The sequence below is a fragment of the Gnatocerus cornutus genome, chromosome 9 (genome assembly GCF_029298725.1).
Source record: "Gnatocerus cornutus isolate USDA-ARS CGAHR chromosome 9, icGnaCorn1.1, whole genome shotgun sequence".
NCBI lineage: Eukaryota > Metazoa > Arthropoda > Insecta > Coleoptera > Tenebrionidae > Gnatocerus > Gnatocerus cornutus.
The window spans coordinates 9,585,852-9,603,337 of record NC_142241.1 but is presented as its reverse complement, the minus strand read 5'-3'; the positions used below and the strand labels follow the sequence as shown (position 1 = coordinate 9,603,337).

Below are 17,486 nucleotides of genomic sequence, written 5' to 3'. Positions count from 1 at the left end.
TCGAGAGGAAAAAATTCAAATTATAGAGTGTTGGCGCAAAAACAGTTCTCGATTTTACTTCAAATCAACGAGGGGCCAAAATAGATTGAAATTTTTCAATTTATAGAGAGAAATCGAGGATTTTCAAATTATCGAGAGTCTACTGTATAAGAAACTGTAGCATTAGTATAAAAAGTAAAGTGTTTAGGTACTTACCATTTGCACTTGCAAGAATTACTTTCATTGTGGTACACTTGAGCATTTAGAGTCAAAAATCTCGCAAAACACAAGCACAGTCACTAAAATAAAACAAACTTTAAAATTTCGAAGTTTTGATAAAATGGCCACTATCGGCTTGCGCTTGCGCACTACACTCTGAAAAAAAGTCATTGGATCAAAATTTTGTAAACAGAAAAGGTTGAAACAAAACGGCTTTTTTAATTTAAATTGAACTTTCTATCAAAAATTGCAACACCACACACCATGACACATTGCAAAAAAAACAAGATTAGAAACACGTAAAGAGCGCTTTACATATTTTGACATTTGAATATTATAAATTTGGAATCCGAAAATTTGTGTCCGCAACTTTTTTATCTAATGAGAAAATACTAAAACTGCAATTAAACAAAACGTTGGATTTTGTAACAATAATTTTTTGACATTCGAAAATTAAAAGAAACTATAATAATGCAATTTTTTTATTTCTCCTCTTTGAAATTCTGTCTACATCTTACGACGGTGTGATTTTTTCATCAATACAACCCAATGCGCAGGAATCACGTTGGCTGCAGAAACGTCAAAATCAGCTGTTTTGAATTTCACAACACAACTCAAAATTATTCATTTTGTAGCCCACTGGTGATTTGTCATCTGTTTTTTTAATAAGTAAATACTTTAATGGCTATTGCTACAGGCTCCAGACTTATCAGAGCTTCAAAACATTTCAGAAACATGTCAAAACACGCAGAAGTCAGAACAGCAGGAATTTTAGGTTATATTCACCTCTCTTGGAGTTCTTTTAAACTGTTTTTTAGTTATAGGAGACGAGTTACTTAAAGGCCAAGTTGTAGACGCTAACTCACCACATATTACTAAAGACTTGCATAATTTTGGAGTTAAAGTTAAAAAGGTTGGTTTAAGAAAAGACGTTAATTTAATAAAATCAGGTAGATTTCAGTTATAGGCGACGATGTTGATGAAATATGTAACGAGATTCAAACTTATTCTAAGTCGTACAGTTATGTAATTACTACTGGAGGAATTGGACCAACTCATGATGATGTTACTTTTGAAGGTAGTAATGGCATCTAATATTACATTTATTACTGCTTAGTTTGCAGCAGTGGCAAAAGCATTTAATGTTCCTCTAATTCTCAATAGTCACTTGCAAAAGTTATGTGAGAGGTTTTACAAAACCACTGATGTAAACCACCCTGGAATGAAGTTAGCTAGAGTAAATTTTACTACAATGTCTTTTACACCATTAATTTCATGCTTAAAATTTTAGATTCCTCAGACAGCGCAACTGAATTTCGCCGACACGAGTAATTACCCCAATATATCTATTCAAAACGTGTACATGTTTCCAGGAATTCCTGAACTTTTTTTGAAGTCTTTCAAGGCTCTGTCCCCTAAATTATTCACGTGTGACGTCAAATTTTATTCTAAAGCAATTTATGTGAATTTAACTGAGGATAAAATTGCCGATGTGTTGACCCAGATAACAAAAGCATTTCCGGACGTACAGATTGGATCTTACCCCAAACTTTTCCATGAGTAAGTTCAAATCAATTGAAGGTGTTGTTCGAAATAGTTTCTAGGCTATACCGAGTTAAAATTACTTTGGAATCTACGAATGAAAACTCTGTGAAAAGCGCCAGTGACACACTTTTATCGAAGATTCCACAAGAGTTTCTCGTAAATGTAAAAGAATAAGTAAAAATTTTAATTTAGTTTAATTGGTTTTTAATTTTGAATTTCGCGGGTCGACGAGCGGTGGCACCATCTGTCCCATCGTGATCCTCCTAGTAACTTCAACCTGTGTTCGCTAGGTGGTGTGTAAATTAATTAACCTTAGTTTTCTTGTTTCCTCGACTCTATTTTTTCCGTTATATTTATTACTTTTTTAATAAAATTTTCTTTATGGAAATTCGTCGTTAATTTTTTTCATTTGTCTGTACTTTAAAAGACGGGGTTGATCAAAGTCGGCTTTTGTTTTGGTGTTTTGTGCGCAACAAATGGACTCCCAGACGAATTACCGGCGTGTTTAGAATATTGCAGTGTTGCAGCGTCTTCGCGTTGGATCTTCCTTCAGGTGAGTAATCAAGTTTTTCAACTTTTGTTTGATTATTTTTGTTTTGTTCGTGTTTGTCGAAACATAACCTTAAAGAACAGGGTTGTACTCCATGTTTGCGGTCCACCATTGGAGCGGAATGATTAATTGTATTTCGGACAGCATCGATAGTGTAATGTGGTAAATATTTAATTATTAATTAGTTTCTGACGGCAGCGTTGTTAACAACGCACGTTTGGGTTTTCAGGATTCTTTTCTAAATAATGTACACATGTATCCTGAGGGAATACATTTCATTTGTTCGGGAATGCCTTCATTTTTCCTGAAGTGTGCCTAAGAGAATTACTTGATACAGATTAAAAGAGATTGGATGCTCGGATATTCCAAATGGATTTTTGTCGGTTGTTTCATTTTTTATGCTCTCATCCGTTATTGCATTAAGATTATAAAGTTGAGTGAGTCGCGATTATTTGTAATCGCGCAATAAATCGATTGTGTCAGAGTTTCACTTTCACCGTTTTCTTTAAAAATTGTCCAGTGCCAATAATGGCAATTGCGTGAGTAGAAATCGGGTTAGTAGTCTGGAGCTAAAAAGCGAGACAATGGACGAATATGGCCCCGTTTAAGGTCGCTAATAGTCCGGTCTAGCCAGCTTTTTTCTATTTATGATGGTTTTCTTTTGTAGATTCCGCGACAGGACTTGATTTGTGTCCGGCTGCTGCTAATGTTCCTGATCACATCGTCACAAATCAAAGAGACATTATGTCTGGAATTAAAATGTTGCTCATAAATCAGGTGCCATTGTCTGAACCAGTATGTAGATTCTAACCGAGAATTGGTTGCAGCCGGCGAGTTCGTACATCGCTGTTCCTCTTTACCACATTTTCCACCATATGCAGATTTTTTAACACCAACTACTTTACACATCAATGTCGATCCTTGAGGAGGTTATTTAGTGGTTGATTGCTGCCATTCGTCAATCATTCTCATTTAAAACGATCGGGGTTCAGACAGTGCGGTTGCTTCTACCCTCACATTTACATACACTGTGTTGGTTGCCGACAATAACTCAACCCTTACATAAACTGTCAAACCTACTTCAGTGGGTACCATGCTTCTCTCGATAGCTATAAATTTGCTCGATGCAACATCAACCTCCTATTGCAGGAAGTAGACTTTGGCAGCTTTTGAGAACGTCTTGGGTTTATCTCCAGATAGTATTAGAGATAACGCGAGCTTTATACTATAAGAGTTGTTTTTTCCCATGCCAGCTGATACGGTTATTTCTTTTATAGTTGAAAAGTTTTACCAACTTTGTTTATCCTGTTATTACCACTTGTTTTTGATATTTTTTATGACTCTTTAACATCTGTGTATTTAATAAACGTCGTTTCTTTATAATTCAGTGATTTGTTTCCAAGTGAAAGCTTTAATGAAGCATTTCATTGAAAATCGGACAGTAAGCTTTATGGGTTTACGTAACAATTTAATATTATAATTGTTTATAATCGTTCGTTTATTCAGTGAGCTGTGAAACAGTTTTCCGGCGTGTGGATATTAATGTTCTCACTAATACGAAGCCAAGTAAGCTTCTCCAATTCGGACAACAAAAAGAAGAAGCAAAAAATGAGAAATTCTCACTCTTACAACATTTGGATTCTTTAGATTGAATAAATTTGTTGCAGTTTTTTCAGTTTAATTTTTGCTGTAATTTTTTTTCTTTAAATTTTACAGGTTCGCTAGATTTTCGGTAATCCATGAACTTTTTCTTGTGTTCATCTTTTTTACTTCTTGTGATTGAGTCATTTAATTTTTTTAAGTTATTCTAATTTTACAGTTTTTTTTTCTGGGATCTTTATATTTCCTGAAAAACTGAATTTTTCAATATGTGAAATTTGAATTTAAAAGTAAAAACAGAAGTAAAAAGTAGAAAAAGAATTGATACAATTTGTGCATTAGTAGGTTGTAAATAATTTATGCTTTTAACAACAGCAACCAAAAAAGCGTATTGATTGAAACGGTGTCGAATTGGGAATTTCAATAGTGTTGGCAGTCCTGCCTGTTAGTCAAAGCGTCATCCATGCCGCTGTGAGGTTAAACATTAAAATAATGCCTCAGGACAGTTAATTAACAAAATTTGTTTACCATTTTAAATTCGTATTTTTATAAATGTTACGGTACAGGATTTCAAACAAAAGTTTTCAGCACATCGATTAATTTATACCTACCTATTTATTTCTAGTATTAATTAGTTTACTTTCTGCCTAAAAAATTAGCTTAGTTAATAAGTTTAGTGCTTCTAATTATAATTTTTTCACGGTTAATAACTTTTAATTACTCTTCCCTGAAGGAAACTAGTTTTAATAATTTTTCGCAATTTCAATCAGTCAACTTAGTCAAGTATTTAATATCTCTTCCGATATTAATCCAACAATGAACTCAGTCAGGCATCCGAACTAATCGAAATTCCACTAATATTAGTTTTGGTCGTTTAGTAAAGCAAACAAATTAAACGAACTATAAGTTCAAGTTTTAAGCAAAAACGTGTCTTTTCCAACTAATTCTAAACCAAATCAATTTTTGATAAATAAAGCACTATGTTGGCGCCGGTTCCCAGACTTTTAAGAAACATCTATAACTGATGTATTGGTAAATATTGACGTTTGGTATATTGATATTTTTGCCGATATCAGCCAGCCCTAGCAAAGGACACAACTCATCAGTGCGAAATTCTTGGCCATCTGGAGCGACAGCCAAATGGAAATTTCTTATTAACATTCTTAATTACCGTCTCTTCATTTCTTTGAGGCATTTGACATTTGGTGTTACCACCTGGTGAACAAAAGTGTCGGGATATGCTCCAGTTATAAAATTAATTGATTGTTGCGCATATCCAGTCAATAATCGACTCGGGTGTATTATGTGTATGTAATTAACTTGTATTGCATCTTTCATGTGGTTTTATTATACATCGTTTTTAAAAATCCTATTTTACAGGAACTTAGGAATCACTGAGTAATAATGCTCTTGTGGGCGCTTAAGTATTGTTTAGGAACAATGTAGCTCGTTCCCGTCTAAATTATGGAGTAATAGTTAATCTTTTATCCTTTGTGAGCCCTACAAAAATTCAAAATGGGTTTAATTTTTTGACTTTATTGAACTTTTGAACTTAAAAGAGGCAAAACTAGGCTCTTATGACGTGTCAATAAGGTCACGAGCTAAATGACACTACAGAAGTACCAACCGATTTCAAATTCCTGAGGCTGCTTCGGCGCAGTTTTTGTTTCATCTGGTACTATATTTTCACCACCTTTTTTTAGAAACGTAGAAAAATCATAGTACCGACTCTCATGAAACGGTGATTACTCATTGGAATGAATTATCATTTCATCGTCACGAGTAATAGCTATCATTAAACGCTCATTGAATAATGTAGTATTCTGTACAAGACGAGATTATAATCTACAGTAACTTACTTGAATAATAATTATTCTCTTGCGTGTGGTTTTTCAGTCATCTGCACTTTGTTACAGACTGTTAAAAATTCTTCAAGAAATTATAGAGTGAAATTTTGACATTGAGTTCCTGCTTTGAAATTTTGAGCATGAGTTGTATCATCGTCAATTTAGAATATTACTTTCTCTAGATAGGACAAGCCTGTAATTAAGGTATAATAATTTTTATTAATTGAACCCGCTTAGGCTATGTTTCCAAAACAGAACTATGACACAATTATTAATTAATGTATGTTAACAAGCGGGTGAAAGTGAGAAGGTTAATGTAGATTTTATCGTCCGCTTAAATAATAGATGAAATGTAATTGAACTGACTTGAACTTGGTTCAGACATGGACTTGAGTGATACGTGACGTGACCGTAGCAGGAATATTTACGACATATAAATTTTAATTTTTTCCCTGTGATTTAGAATACGCCAATAAAAAAGGAAAAATGCCGTTTACAATTTACAATCGTCACCGAGAAAGTTGTACATAAATGGTACGTGTTTTTCTTGCAGGATTGGTAAGTTTGATCGCTCAATCAGACTGTGGTCGTGTCGGAGCCGTGAAGTTTCTTTCCCCCGTTTCCGTCGGATTAATATCCGATTCGCGGTCGGAAATTGCAAAATGAATCGATGATTCCATTCCGACCGGTGCATTCGGCAATAAATATAATTTCTGTTGAGGAGTCAGTGTTTCGTGAAACAAGAAAACAAGCATTAAAATAAATCTGGAACGAGCACAATAATAGAAAGAGTTTAACAAAGTCCCGAGTATTCGACGAGAGGAAAAATAAGAATATAATAATTCGGAATGGAATCGTCTGAGAAAATGCGGGAAGGGTAGAAGTTGAAGCATTGTGCGAAAGGGGTGGTGAGGGGGCAGCGGTGAAACTCGACAACAACATCTGAATATGTTTGATAACAACTGCTTTTAAGCTCACAAAACAGTATGTGAAAGAAGTGAAGCTTTTATTTTTTCCGAGTTTCTTTTATTTCATCCTCTCTCTCACAGAAAAGTCCACTTTCTTCTGAAACGTCTAAAGTAATCTCACAGATGGAAGCCATAAACCTATATTACTCGGAAAAGACTTTTCTATTTCTTTTTTTCCTTCTTATAAAAATTTAATATTACTTTCGACCGGAGAGGGGTTAGTGTAATAACACATTCTCACTATTTACAACATACTTTTTCAATTAATCTGTTTGTAAAGTTTATCGCAGTTTTGTTCAAAACTGAAAAGTGATATATTCTGAAGGCATTAAACTTTACGATGTCACCAACAAAAAACATTTCGTTCGCTTTTGTTGGGCTCAATAAAATTTCGAATAAAATAAAATAACCTAAGATGTCTTCAACGGGGCAATTTTTTTAGTCGTATATCCTCCAGGCAATTCCATAATAAGTAATTTTATGAACACTGGAAAATATGTCGCCATACTTATTATCGCTAAACTTTATAAGCAATGAAATAAAACCGCCCTCTTTTGACTCGTAAACATTTTATTTTCACGTTGCGCTCTGCCATAACGACATAATAGACACACACATAAGCACACATCCTGCGAACGAAATTCATTCAATTTGTAATTGAACGATTGGGGGTCTGTAAAATCATAAATTCCAAAGACTTTTGAAGAAAATTTGCTCACCCGCAGATTTGTAATTGTAGAAATCACAGTTGTTTTTCTGATTAAAAAAGGAGCGTTAATTGTTAAATTCAGAATTTAATTGAAATAAAACATTTGTTAGCGAAGTTTTACCACTCGCTTGACGCAGTTTACATTAGCAGAGTTTTGAATCGACGCGTATCTGCGCCTCTGCAATTAAATCGAATTTGGCGAATTCAAATGTGAAGTTTTATAACGAAATTTAATTATCTAGAATAGAATTGATTGCGACTGATGAAATGTGTGTAAATGAACTGAACCGGAGTTTTGGTGTGACATATTGAAAAACTCCTTTTCTGGTTTAAATCGGGCTGGAAAAATACCAAAATGTCACTTGGTTTTCTCAAATGACCCAAAGCAATTAATCGAACCCTTTGGATAAAATTTATTCCCATATCACCTTACCCGTCGCAGCCAACGGGCGAAACATAGATCGTATCGACATCATGCAGAAATAATATCCGTGTAATGTAAATGGTGAAAGGTAAATTACCCCTTGGCGGTTCGTAATTCACCCACCGCATTTCGCACCCATCGAAGGTGGTTGGTGTTGCCTGCCCCGGCCTCCTCCGAAATTATGACGGAGTTATAAATTTTACTTTGTACGTAAATAAAGTTGGAATTGATAAAATATTGCGAAAGTTTGTAGGACGAAAATTGCATCCATGCATTATTCATGCTAACCTAACTATATCAAGAGTTTCCCCAAGTTTGAGAGACTTGAGGGTCGTGAGGATGGTGGGTTGGGGTGTTAAGTTTTCCGGAGGAAAGGGACACTGTTACTTCATTACGATCGGATTTTTGTTTGATTTTGTTCGGGAAGACGGAGGACTTTGTACAAACTATAAATTAAATCTCTCTTTAATATTTTACGAGATTTTATTTGCTGTAAATAATGACTGGGAATACATTATGCGGGGCTGTAAATACGAAAAGTCGTAATTACTGTAATTAACGATTTGATGCATAATAAGATTGAGAGGGATAATACAAAATTAATTGCTTTCCGTCCATTGGGGGACTTCTTTTCTTTCATCATATTGTTTGAGGATTGAGGGTACATTTTATACGATTGTAGTTATCCACTACTGATTTGGAATGTACAGAATTGAACCGGTTTTTTTTTCGTGAAGCTTCGCTGACATTCCAGCCCTCATCTAGGCCGGAAAAGTCGAACGAAATCGCATCAAGTAATTGCACTCCACGGAAGTGACTAATTTTAAACTAAATTGATTGCTCAAATATGTCACGCTCCAGCCATTTTAGAACTTTCATGATGTGTATGCGGATTATTTTAAATTTATCTCGTCCAGGAAGGCATTTTCTTTGATCTTTAATTAAATTTTCCGCTTTTTATGTCTGCATACTAGAAAAATGGCATTAGGTATTTCTTCAAGTAGAAATGATTTAGCTCTTTGGGGACAAAATAAACGACAAAATCACATAGATCAGATTAATTTCGATATTTTTGTTGAAAATTATTTACAGTTGTTGCTTCAACGGAATTTCTAATTTATTTCTTTGACTGTTTGATCATGTATTGTTGACATTTTGAGAAATTTTCATTGCAGGAAATATTGTTTCGCTTTAGACAAATATGTCGTTTTCTCCAGCCGTAAATTTCATATATTGCGGAACAATTTTCTTTGATGCATTGTAGTTTGCGAGCTAAGTGTATTCAATATGCGATATAGAATAAGAAGGTTGAGAAAAGTGAGCTGACGTCAAACTAAATCAGTAAATCCATCATCGTCCCGCTTATCGATTGGGTATATTAGAGCCGACACAAAAGAAAAATGTTACTCGAACAAAAATAAAACAATTTCTTTTCAATAAAAAAACGAGTAAAGAAGCTATAAAAATAGTCGTCGATGGTGCTTCTACTATAATAAAATTTTGATGAAGGTCCGACTGTACAAATTGATGAATCACACTTTGTGCCACCATGTTGCAAAAGGTTTATCGTAATTAGAGTAATCAATGCTTCGAAATCACCTGTAAAGTAAAAAGTAAATTGTCCGGTCAAGAATGTTCGAGCTATTAATATCTTACATCCACGGGCAGTTTCAGTTCTTAGAGTTTATCCCCTTTCATTCACGTTGGTCGTAAATTGCATTATGCACAAAACTAATAAAAGTGCCTTTCACGTTAGATTAAATTGAAGTTGTCTTGTTTTGTGCGCAAAGGCAATTCGGATATATTATTTTAATGCTTTTGTTTGTTTTGTTGAGTTTATGTTGTTCAAAGGGCTCTTTTAACTTTTATTGAAAAACTTCAAAGGGGTTTGTTTGCATAACCGTGCAGAATGCAGTCCAACTCGGCGAATTAGAAAATTCAAACTACAAAAGAGCCTCCGCAGCACTTGATTCGATAAATAGAGTAAAATTAATAGGTACAACATGCATCGAGGGTGTAAAAAAATTGCACGAACAACGTCGAAACTTGTAATTGGTTGCACAAAGCAAATCACACAGTAAGCAGGATTGAGGGTGAGGGCACAACCGATCGATATTCAATTATTAAAAGTTCACGATCTGTTTAACAGGAAAGAGAAAAAGTATTAATAAACTTACGCAAATATATAGTGTATCGGTGCGCTTGTTTCTACGTTAAATATTTGCAGATTTTTTATCAAAAAGTTTGCCTTTTTCAGTTCTGTGTACTTTTCACCCTCTCGTTAGATTTTTATGGTATCGATTATGTCGGACGTGTGTTATGTCTGGCGTAGCAATCACTAAATTTCCTTTCCGGATTTGTTATTAAAATTTCGTTTCGAACTCAGGATTTCACTCACCCTCTTGGCCGTGTTTGTTGCCGTTTTCTGTTTGTTTTCGGCAACAAATTTAAACTAGAAAAGTTTTACGTCCCATAAGACTCAAATGAATCAAGAAAATAAATAATATGAACGATCCTTTAAAAGTTTTTTTCAGCCATATCTTTAATGCGAACTCGTAATGGAAAGCATATTTCACCAGAATGTCCCATTGAGTGTTCCTGAAATTCCAATCGCACGTGAGCTCTTTCTTTCTCTTTTCGTTTCTCCACTCCTTTCGCAAGGAGAAAACAGGACAACCTTAACCCTCGTCAAATACGCTTATTTGTAACTAACCATTAAAACGAAGAAGAAAACAAGATTAGCCTCTAGCAACAAGCAAGATACACTACTTAACGTAAACTGTGCCATTATGGCCTGATGGATCTTATTACCACAACGATCTCATTAAAATTATTAAGTAAAACTGTTGAAATCTTCAGGATCTGACGCTTTTAAAACAACTCGTTCTATAGTCAAAAGTTAGATTGTTGCCGAAGTGATTAAGAACGTCTACAATGGAAATCCTTCTCTATAGCCATAACTGATTTGAGACACTTCAGACGAAAGTTTCAGTTATTTATCATTTATTTTCCCGAATCAATAAATTAGCTCATACCAACTGAACCAAACTCAAAATGGTTTAGGAATTTTTACCTCATACATTTCTAAAACTTAAATTGAACAATTTCAGAACTTTCATCTGCTTTAGATTGCCGGGCTCTCGTCTTATTTTCTAACAATCAGATTTTGTTGCTTGCGGATGAACTGGCTCAGAACCAGAAACTGTTACCTCGGAGACCCTAATTTGCCTCATATTTTATTAACGAGAAATTAATCATAATGCGAATTAAATGACTTGACTTGATTTTTTTTCGAATATTATAAAGCCACTTGTTTTAATTTTGTTACCAAAAAAACAGGGAAGAAAAAACATACTTCTGGACTATTAGATTTAGACGTTTTTCTGATTTTTGTTTGCTCATTATTGGTCAGTTAACATTTCTTTTAAAGACAGGTGGTAAGTCCAAACGGTTAATTCCGCTAATTGCACGGAAGAGAATTCAATTAGGTGCTCCTTGTACTTGATTTTTGGCATGCTGTGCTGAGCGTTTTCAACTGGCTAGCGGTGTTGAATAATAAATACGCAAATTTTCCAGTTAGTTTCATGCAGAGAAAAAAGTGGTGAAATCATGTATGGTGAGAAATAGGTTTCTTATGATTTATGGAAACCCCTTTGATATTCCATTTCCAGTCATCGATTCCACTTCGGCCCGTTTGTCTCAATTATTAGCCCATGTAGCAATTGATCGGATATACGCGATATACGAGACTATAATATTATGATATCGTTCCATTTACATGGAAATTCGTCAACATTCTATAAATTTATTCCCAGAGGTCATAAAATGAAACTGCCGGCCGAATTCACCCCGTCGCATTCACGCACCACTCCGTATCATTCGGAAATATTTATTTTCTTTACGATCTTTTATGTAATTTATTTTGCATGTTCAAATTTGCTAATCTGGCGTTCCGGACGTTTTATTGCCGCAGTTATCCGAACGGAATTGAAGAGTGACGCTAATAACACCCCCAAAGGAGGGCTTCACGCCTTTTCCAGTCCCGGATTTTTTGTATTGTGTTGACAATCACTTCGGTTCTAATCCGGAAGCGATGGCGAATTAATGTGAATTAATAAAGAAAGAGCGCGTTGGTGGTTCTCTCGGAATTCCTTTTTCTACCGCAATTTATTTCTTACCCTCAGTGTTTAGCTTTCATTTATCCGTTAAAGCAGGGGTGAGTTGTTTAAATAATACGGCGTTCATGAAAGATATCCATTGTAACTATCATTAAACTTGTGCTTTGTATAAATACACTTAATAAAATGTAAACTTGGGGGTTGTTTTCTTTTCATAATTTTGTTTAGTGGGCTTTTCATCACAACAACCAGCTGCTGCATTTTCATGATTTTTACCCCAAGCCGCCTGTTTGCTCATATGGGTATATCTTAACAAGGAACTTTCTTCTTTCATTAAATTTTGCGTTTAAATAGACTAATATTAGAGGTGTTGACAGGCTCCGGGTTTTGTGGCTTTTTAATAATTCCAGAAGAGACGATGACTGTTCCGGAATATCTAACGAAGAACTGAGTGTATATAGAATCAATAGACCGGAGGCAATATTCATTTCAATGCGAAATTTGTCATTCATCCTCGAAATTGGATGGGAATTTATGATTGAAATGAATATTGGGTGTCCAACGGGGCGGAAAAGAATACGTCTCTAATAATACATGAAAAGATATCCCGATGATGATCGACGAAACGGTTTCTTTAAACGAAACCCAACCACTATTTGTTTCAATTTGATATTGTCGTAAAAGTGACTAGAAGCCCTTAAAATACCTCACTTACAAATTTACGATAATTGAATGCAATAAAATAAGTGATTATGACCCGGCTTGTAACTTTTCTAATTTTTGTTTGTCTTTTTGCATTCTTTGTTTTATGAGTATTGCAAATTTGTGTTAATTTAGTAGTTTCCTAATTCGAGATGCCTATCATAGTTTTGAAAATTATTTATCAGCCTTTGGGAAAATGGGGGAGGAACGATCGATACTTGGCCAAGAATTCCTCCATGAAAACTCGATCGGCGGGAGATTTAGCGTTAATTAGACTGTAAGGAGACACTGGGGCCGTTTTATAAACAGGTGTCAGCATAAATGTCAGATTTCCTATTATAAAGTACGATTTAATTACATGAACAGGATGTGCAACGTACATACATGTTGTTTATAAAATCTCAATTTTCAGTTTATTAATTTTTTTAATTAAAATTCGACGAGTCACACCTGAAACCGATTAAACTGATCCAATCCGTCAATTAAATCGGTAGTTACCAGGGATAAAAACACTGTTTTATTGATTAATCTTTTTTTGGTGTGAAATTGAACTTCCTTAATGGGGTAGGTCAGGTTCGCTATAAACGGTTCATCAGATTAAATTAACGATGACAGCGTTACAAATATTGGCTCTTTAAAAGTTGTTCGTGGACGTGCTACATGTCCCTGACAGCTGGTAATCCGTCAAAATTTACTGTCTGTCTTATGTGGTGTTATATAGTTTTTGTCGTATTTTCTCGTTCGTCCATTTAGCATATTTGCATAGGTTTATTTCTTACCAATATTGTACCAAAATTAGAACTGAATAAGTGAGAGTTGAGGTTTCCTTTTGGCTTCAATCTGTTCTATCGATCATTCTGTTGCAATTAATTCTTTCTAGATTCATCATTGGTCTCTGAACTTGCAAGAAACTCTGACAGTGCCTGCAGCACAGCGTAGTTTTCTTGACGAATTGGTTCTTGTGCCACATCGATATTTGTAATGTTTGAAATTTGTTGCATTAATAAATTGTTGAGAAATTGCAGAATTCCATGCATCCGAACAAAGTTTGTGCCAAACCGTAATTTATTTGTGAAAATCGCCATTGGATATGATCGAGAGCTTTCCCAATTTTCAAACTTCTCAAAAGTCATGCTTCTGCTTGTATTGTTCCAATAGTTCCGTTATTAATTAGTAATGGAAGTGGCAAAACACAATCATTACTTTGGGCGTGAAAAGAATGAAAAGCTTGTGTGTTAAAAGAGAAAATTTCATTTATCTAACCACATTTCCTTATAAAAGTTTGCTAACTTTTAAAAGTCCATTAAGGTGTGTTTAAAGTTTTAATTATAATTTTGGTGTTTTTCTCGATTATCGCGCTTGCAATTTCATGTAAGTTAGTATGCAAAAGTCGTGCTTCGTGAAACTCCGGTAAAAACTATCGGACAAAGGGAGATTGTATGACATAAAACTATTACGCCGCGTTCCGCTTCCTAGATCAAAGCTTTTGCAAAAATTGCCTGGAAGCACTGTTCCCGTCAACATCCCTGGAATGTCGAAAACGAAAATCAAGATATTTCTTAAAAATAAGAGCACAGTTATAAATTAAATTGAGGGTTGGCCTCGGCGATAAACGGAGAAGGGGCATTTTTATTTAAGGTGAACGCGCGCTAACTTTTTTTAATAATGGACGGAAGATAAAAGAGAGTTTATACAGGAAAGAAATGTTCTTATAAAGTAGAAAAGTTTTAGAAAAATAAAGCAAGGCTTACACAAAAGGTCCATGCCGTGTTTTGCCAGCGACCTCCCTCGATATGCGACAAAGTTGAAATTGCAATTATAATACGGAACGAACTTTTAAATACTTTAAAATATACTCGGTCTTTTGTGAAAAGGGCTGTGTAATTACGTATTAATATGCATAAATATTAACATCCGTGCTTTCCGACAAAATCGTTAAAAAAAGAAAACAACGAATGGGAAAACACACAGTCGCATTCACGATCGTTAAATTTCACGATTTCGCCGTTTTGCCCTTTTGGATTTATTATTTATTTAAGGTGGTCTTGTTTAAAACGCACAAGTTGATGTGTACAGTTTGCGTGACAGTTTATGTCGCGTCGGTTGGACTCGTGGAATAATATAACAGAAAATTTCTTCTTTTTGTTACTTAAAATATCACGATGTCTGATTCAACATTTATTTGGATACGTTTTTATTTTTAGAAGTAAACGTTGAATATTTATTAATGTCAAACTGACTTAAATTCGGGGAAAACCAAATTAAACATTCACAACGCAAATTATATTATTTTAATAATTTGCCAACGTCAATGGGAGATGTCAACTTGGTCCCTAGTTTCAAGTTTAATTTACTTTCTATAAATCGGCTTGTAATGTATTCAAATCAATATGCACGTACCTAGAACTGACTGCTTTTACAACTTAGTTCTTCATTGTCGACATGCGATTGTGGTTTATGCAAACGTCTGTATTATCACTGAGTGGTTTTTGAATGAAATCGTGGCGACTTGTTTCATTTTCGCATATAAAACTTGGAACACCCTGTATATGGCTTTACGTGTTGATTTCATTTGGGGGTGATGACCATATCGCGTGAGGCAGTGCAAAAGGCTTACAGTACAGTTTACTTTTTCAACAACACAGCAAAATAATTAAATAAAACGTATAAAAACTTTTTTTTTTAAAGTGCCACGTGAATAAACAAAATGAGTGAAAGAAAATATTCAATATTGATATAGCCACTTGAAAAGTTTGAGAACTGCTGGTCCGTATTGATCTGAGGCTCATTAAGTGGCATTAGCTTCCTCTATTATTAATTAATTACATTAGAATTCTGTACAAGTTTTACTTTTGGTGTAACTGAAGAGCTGTGAGAAAACTCTGTAATAAAATGTGCGCAAGTTGAATTATTTTTTTAATAGGGATTACTGCTAATGAGTTGAACCATTAATGGATTCGGTCGTGACTGGAATTCTTTTACAAAATTAATAAATTTCCATCTCCACCAGTCTTGTAAAACAGTTTTTAATTGGTAAGCACGAGGGAACAATATTTGCCAAGTTAATGCTGATGTTTTAAAATACAATATTTACCGATGAAAATGTATTTAATGAAACTCTTTCTGCTAATATTGGTTCGGATGATCTAAACGAAGTGAGATCTTTCATGGCCAGAATGGAGGCATGATGCCCTTGGGTGGTTTGTTCGAGTGGCAATTACCCGTTCAAGTTCTTGTAATAATAACACAGCAAACATTTTATATCGCTGTTTAAATTAATGAATTCCATTTGTCGTAAATTCATTTTCTAGTTTGAAAATAATTAAAAACTTTATCCACTTTTCAAAGAAATGTCGTGCAGTGGTTGCAATTCAATTAAAGAGTTTCAGGGAAGCTTGAGCGCCGAGGGACCAAAACCACCCTCCGGTCCCCGACGCGAAACATCAAAACTTCGCTTATTCAGAGAGACTTTTTCCAACCCTTCCACCCACTGCAATAGTTGGAAGTTTTGCAATTCGTTACAATAATTACATGAAGCAACAATGTGTGTTTGTTGTAACGCTTTACAATTAATTATAAATTACTGAAGAGTACGAAATCTTCGCAAGTCGTAAACCATCAAGTGCTTAATTCTCTTTAATGGAATATTAATATAATATTGTCGGCAGTGGCTAATTTAAATGATTTAAAATTCAATAGCATGTTCGGTGCGTTAATGGCACAATAAATATGTAGATCCTTCTCGATAAGATTACGTACTATTGTGTAACTAAACAATGGCGGCTGTCACAAATAAAAAACAGAAAGCTTATGCTAAATCTAATCCCTAATCGTAAATCTTGCTGAAAGTCTTCTTTTTTTCCTAAAATTCAAGTTTAAAGAATCTTAACTCCGTTGATTGGAAGTGTAAAAGAATCAGAACGTGACACGTGTTTATACCTGTAATATAAATTGAAATAAAAGCAGCGCCCCATCTGCGGAACACGAAATTTTTAAAACTCTTTTCAGCTGGAGTCATAAAATTGACAAATTGCAAGGTGGCATTAGAGCAATAAGGGCATTGTTAGATTTTGTTACTTTGTAAAGATTGGATGCTTTGAAGAAGCGATCTTTCTTGATGGTCCTAAGCCAAACCAAAGGCTGTGGTGGCTTTATAAAGGCCGGGTGTACCGCACATACAAACTTAAATAGAAAATATTCATTTCACTCGCTATAGTACTAATATAAAGGGGTGCGCGGGAGGGTGTAGAGGTGCATGGAAGGGGGAAAGAGGCACGTGCTACCATGGAAACAGCCCAAATGATGTATCGATCGTATGCGTCTCTTTCCTAAGCGTCGCAACGCCGGCCGTCCATCCTTTTCCATCCTGTGCTCGGGACGACATCACATATTCAACGTATTACTTTTTACATCCCCCTTGTTTTTCTTTGCACTATTTCTCGGGCCTTGTTGCTATTCGAAATTATTCCAGGGTGGACGGGAAAGGAGGGGGTAGATTTGCGCGCGCGCCCTCTATCTCTGTCCCGGCGAAAGTTTACTTTGGAGTTGTGTGTTTTTTTTTCAACCGGAAAACCATCGAGCTAGAAAGAGACTTCCACAATCTTCTAGGGAGCACTTTACCGGAAAAGTACATTTTTTGACCGAATTGAATTTCGATGTGGAATAAACATGGGTGGTTCTTGCCTTGTTAAGTTGTTTGATATGCTAACGGGCCGGAAAACATACCGGAGTCATCCATCTTCCGGTAATGGTCCGATTATGACCCGGCACAGGCCTCGCTGGTGAATCCTTTAACCTTTTTTCCAACGGGATGGCCGAATTAAATG

General features: G+C 35.1%; 2 protein-coding genes across 5 annotated transcripts in view; both read left to right on the top strand.

Annotated features, from left to right (window-relative positions):
• Nucleotides 1-752: 752 nt before the first annotated feature.
• On the top strand, nucleotides 753-2,131 carry LOC148168675 (bifunctional FAD diphosphatase/FAD synthase-like). Of its 3 annotated transcripts, none has more exons than XM_088044573.1 (7): nucleotides 753-867; nucleotides 930-973; nucleotides 1,017-1,111; nucleotides 1,153-1,276; nucleotides 1,323-1,435; nucleotides 1,490-1,758; nucleotides 1,803-2,131. In XM_088044573.1, exons 2-7 carry the CDS (start codon nucleotides 934-936, stop codon nucleotides 1,915-1,917), a joined length of 756 nt encoding a protein of 251 aa, XP_087900699.1. In that variant the 5' UTR covers nucleotides 753-867; nucleotides 930-933; the 3' UTR covers nucleotides 1,918-2,131. The 3 variants fall into 3 exon arrangements, with proteins under 3 accessions (XP_087900699.1, XP_087900697.1, XP_087900698.1); XM_088044572.1 differs by having other exon boundaries at nucleotides 770-840; nucleotides 896-973; XM_088044571.1 differs by having other exon boundaries at nucleotides 753-973.
• A 74-nt stretch (nucleotides 2,132-2,205) lies between these two features.
• The window catches only part of LOC148168674 (uncharacterized), an 82,103-nt gene continuing 66,822 nt past the window's right edge, over nucleotides 2,206-17,486 (top strand). Inside the window, exon 1 of one of the 2 annotated variants that reach the window (XM_088044569.1) lies at nucleotides 2,206-2,296. The gene's annotated coding sequence lies outside the window, so the exon portion shown is untranslated. The remainder of the gene's footprint in view (nucleotides 2,297-17,486) is intronic. The other variant, XM_088044570.1, reaches the window with a different exon arrangement.

What these genes read in the sequence shown, in the direction of transcription:
- LOC148168675 (XM_088044571.1), top strand. Translation starts at nt 880, where the DNA reads ATGGCTATTGCTACAGGCTCCAGACTTATCAGAGCTTCAAAACATTTC. An exon ending in TGATGATGTTACTTTTGAAG is followed by an intron (nt 1,277 to 1,322) that starts GTAGTAATGGCA and finishes CTTAGTTTGCAG; the next exon opens with CAGTGGCAAAAGCATTTAAT. An exon ending in CTGGAATGAAGTTAGCTAGA is followed by an intron (nt 1,436 to 1,489) that starts GTAAATTTTACT and finishes TTAAAATTTTAG; the next exon opens with ATTCCTCAGACAGCGCAACT.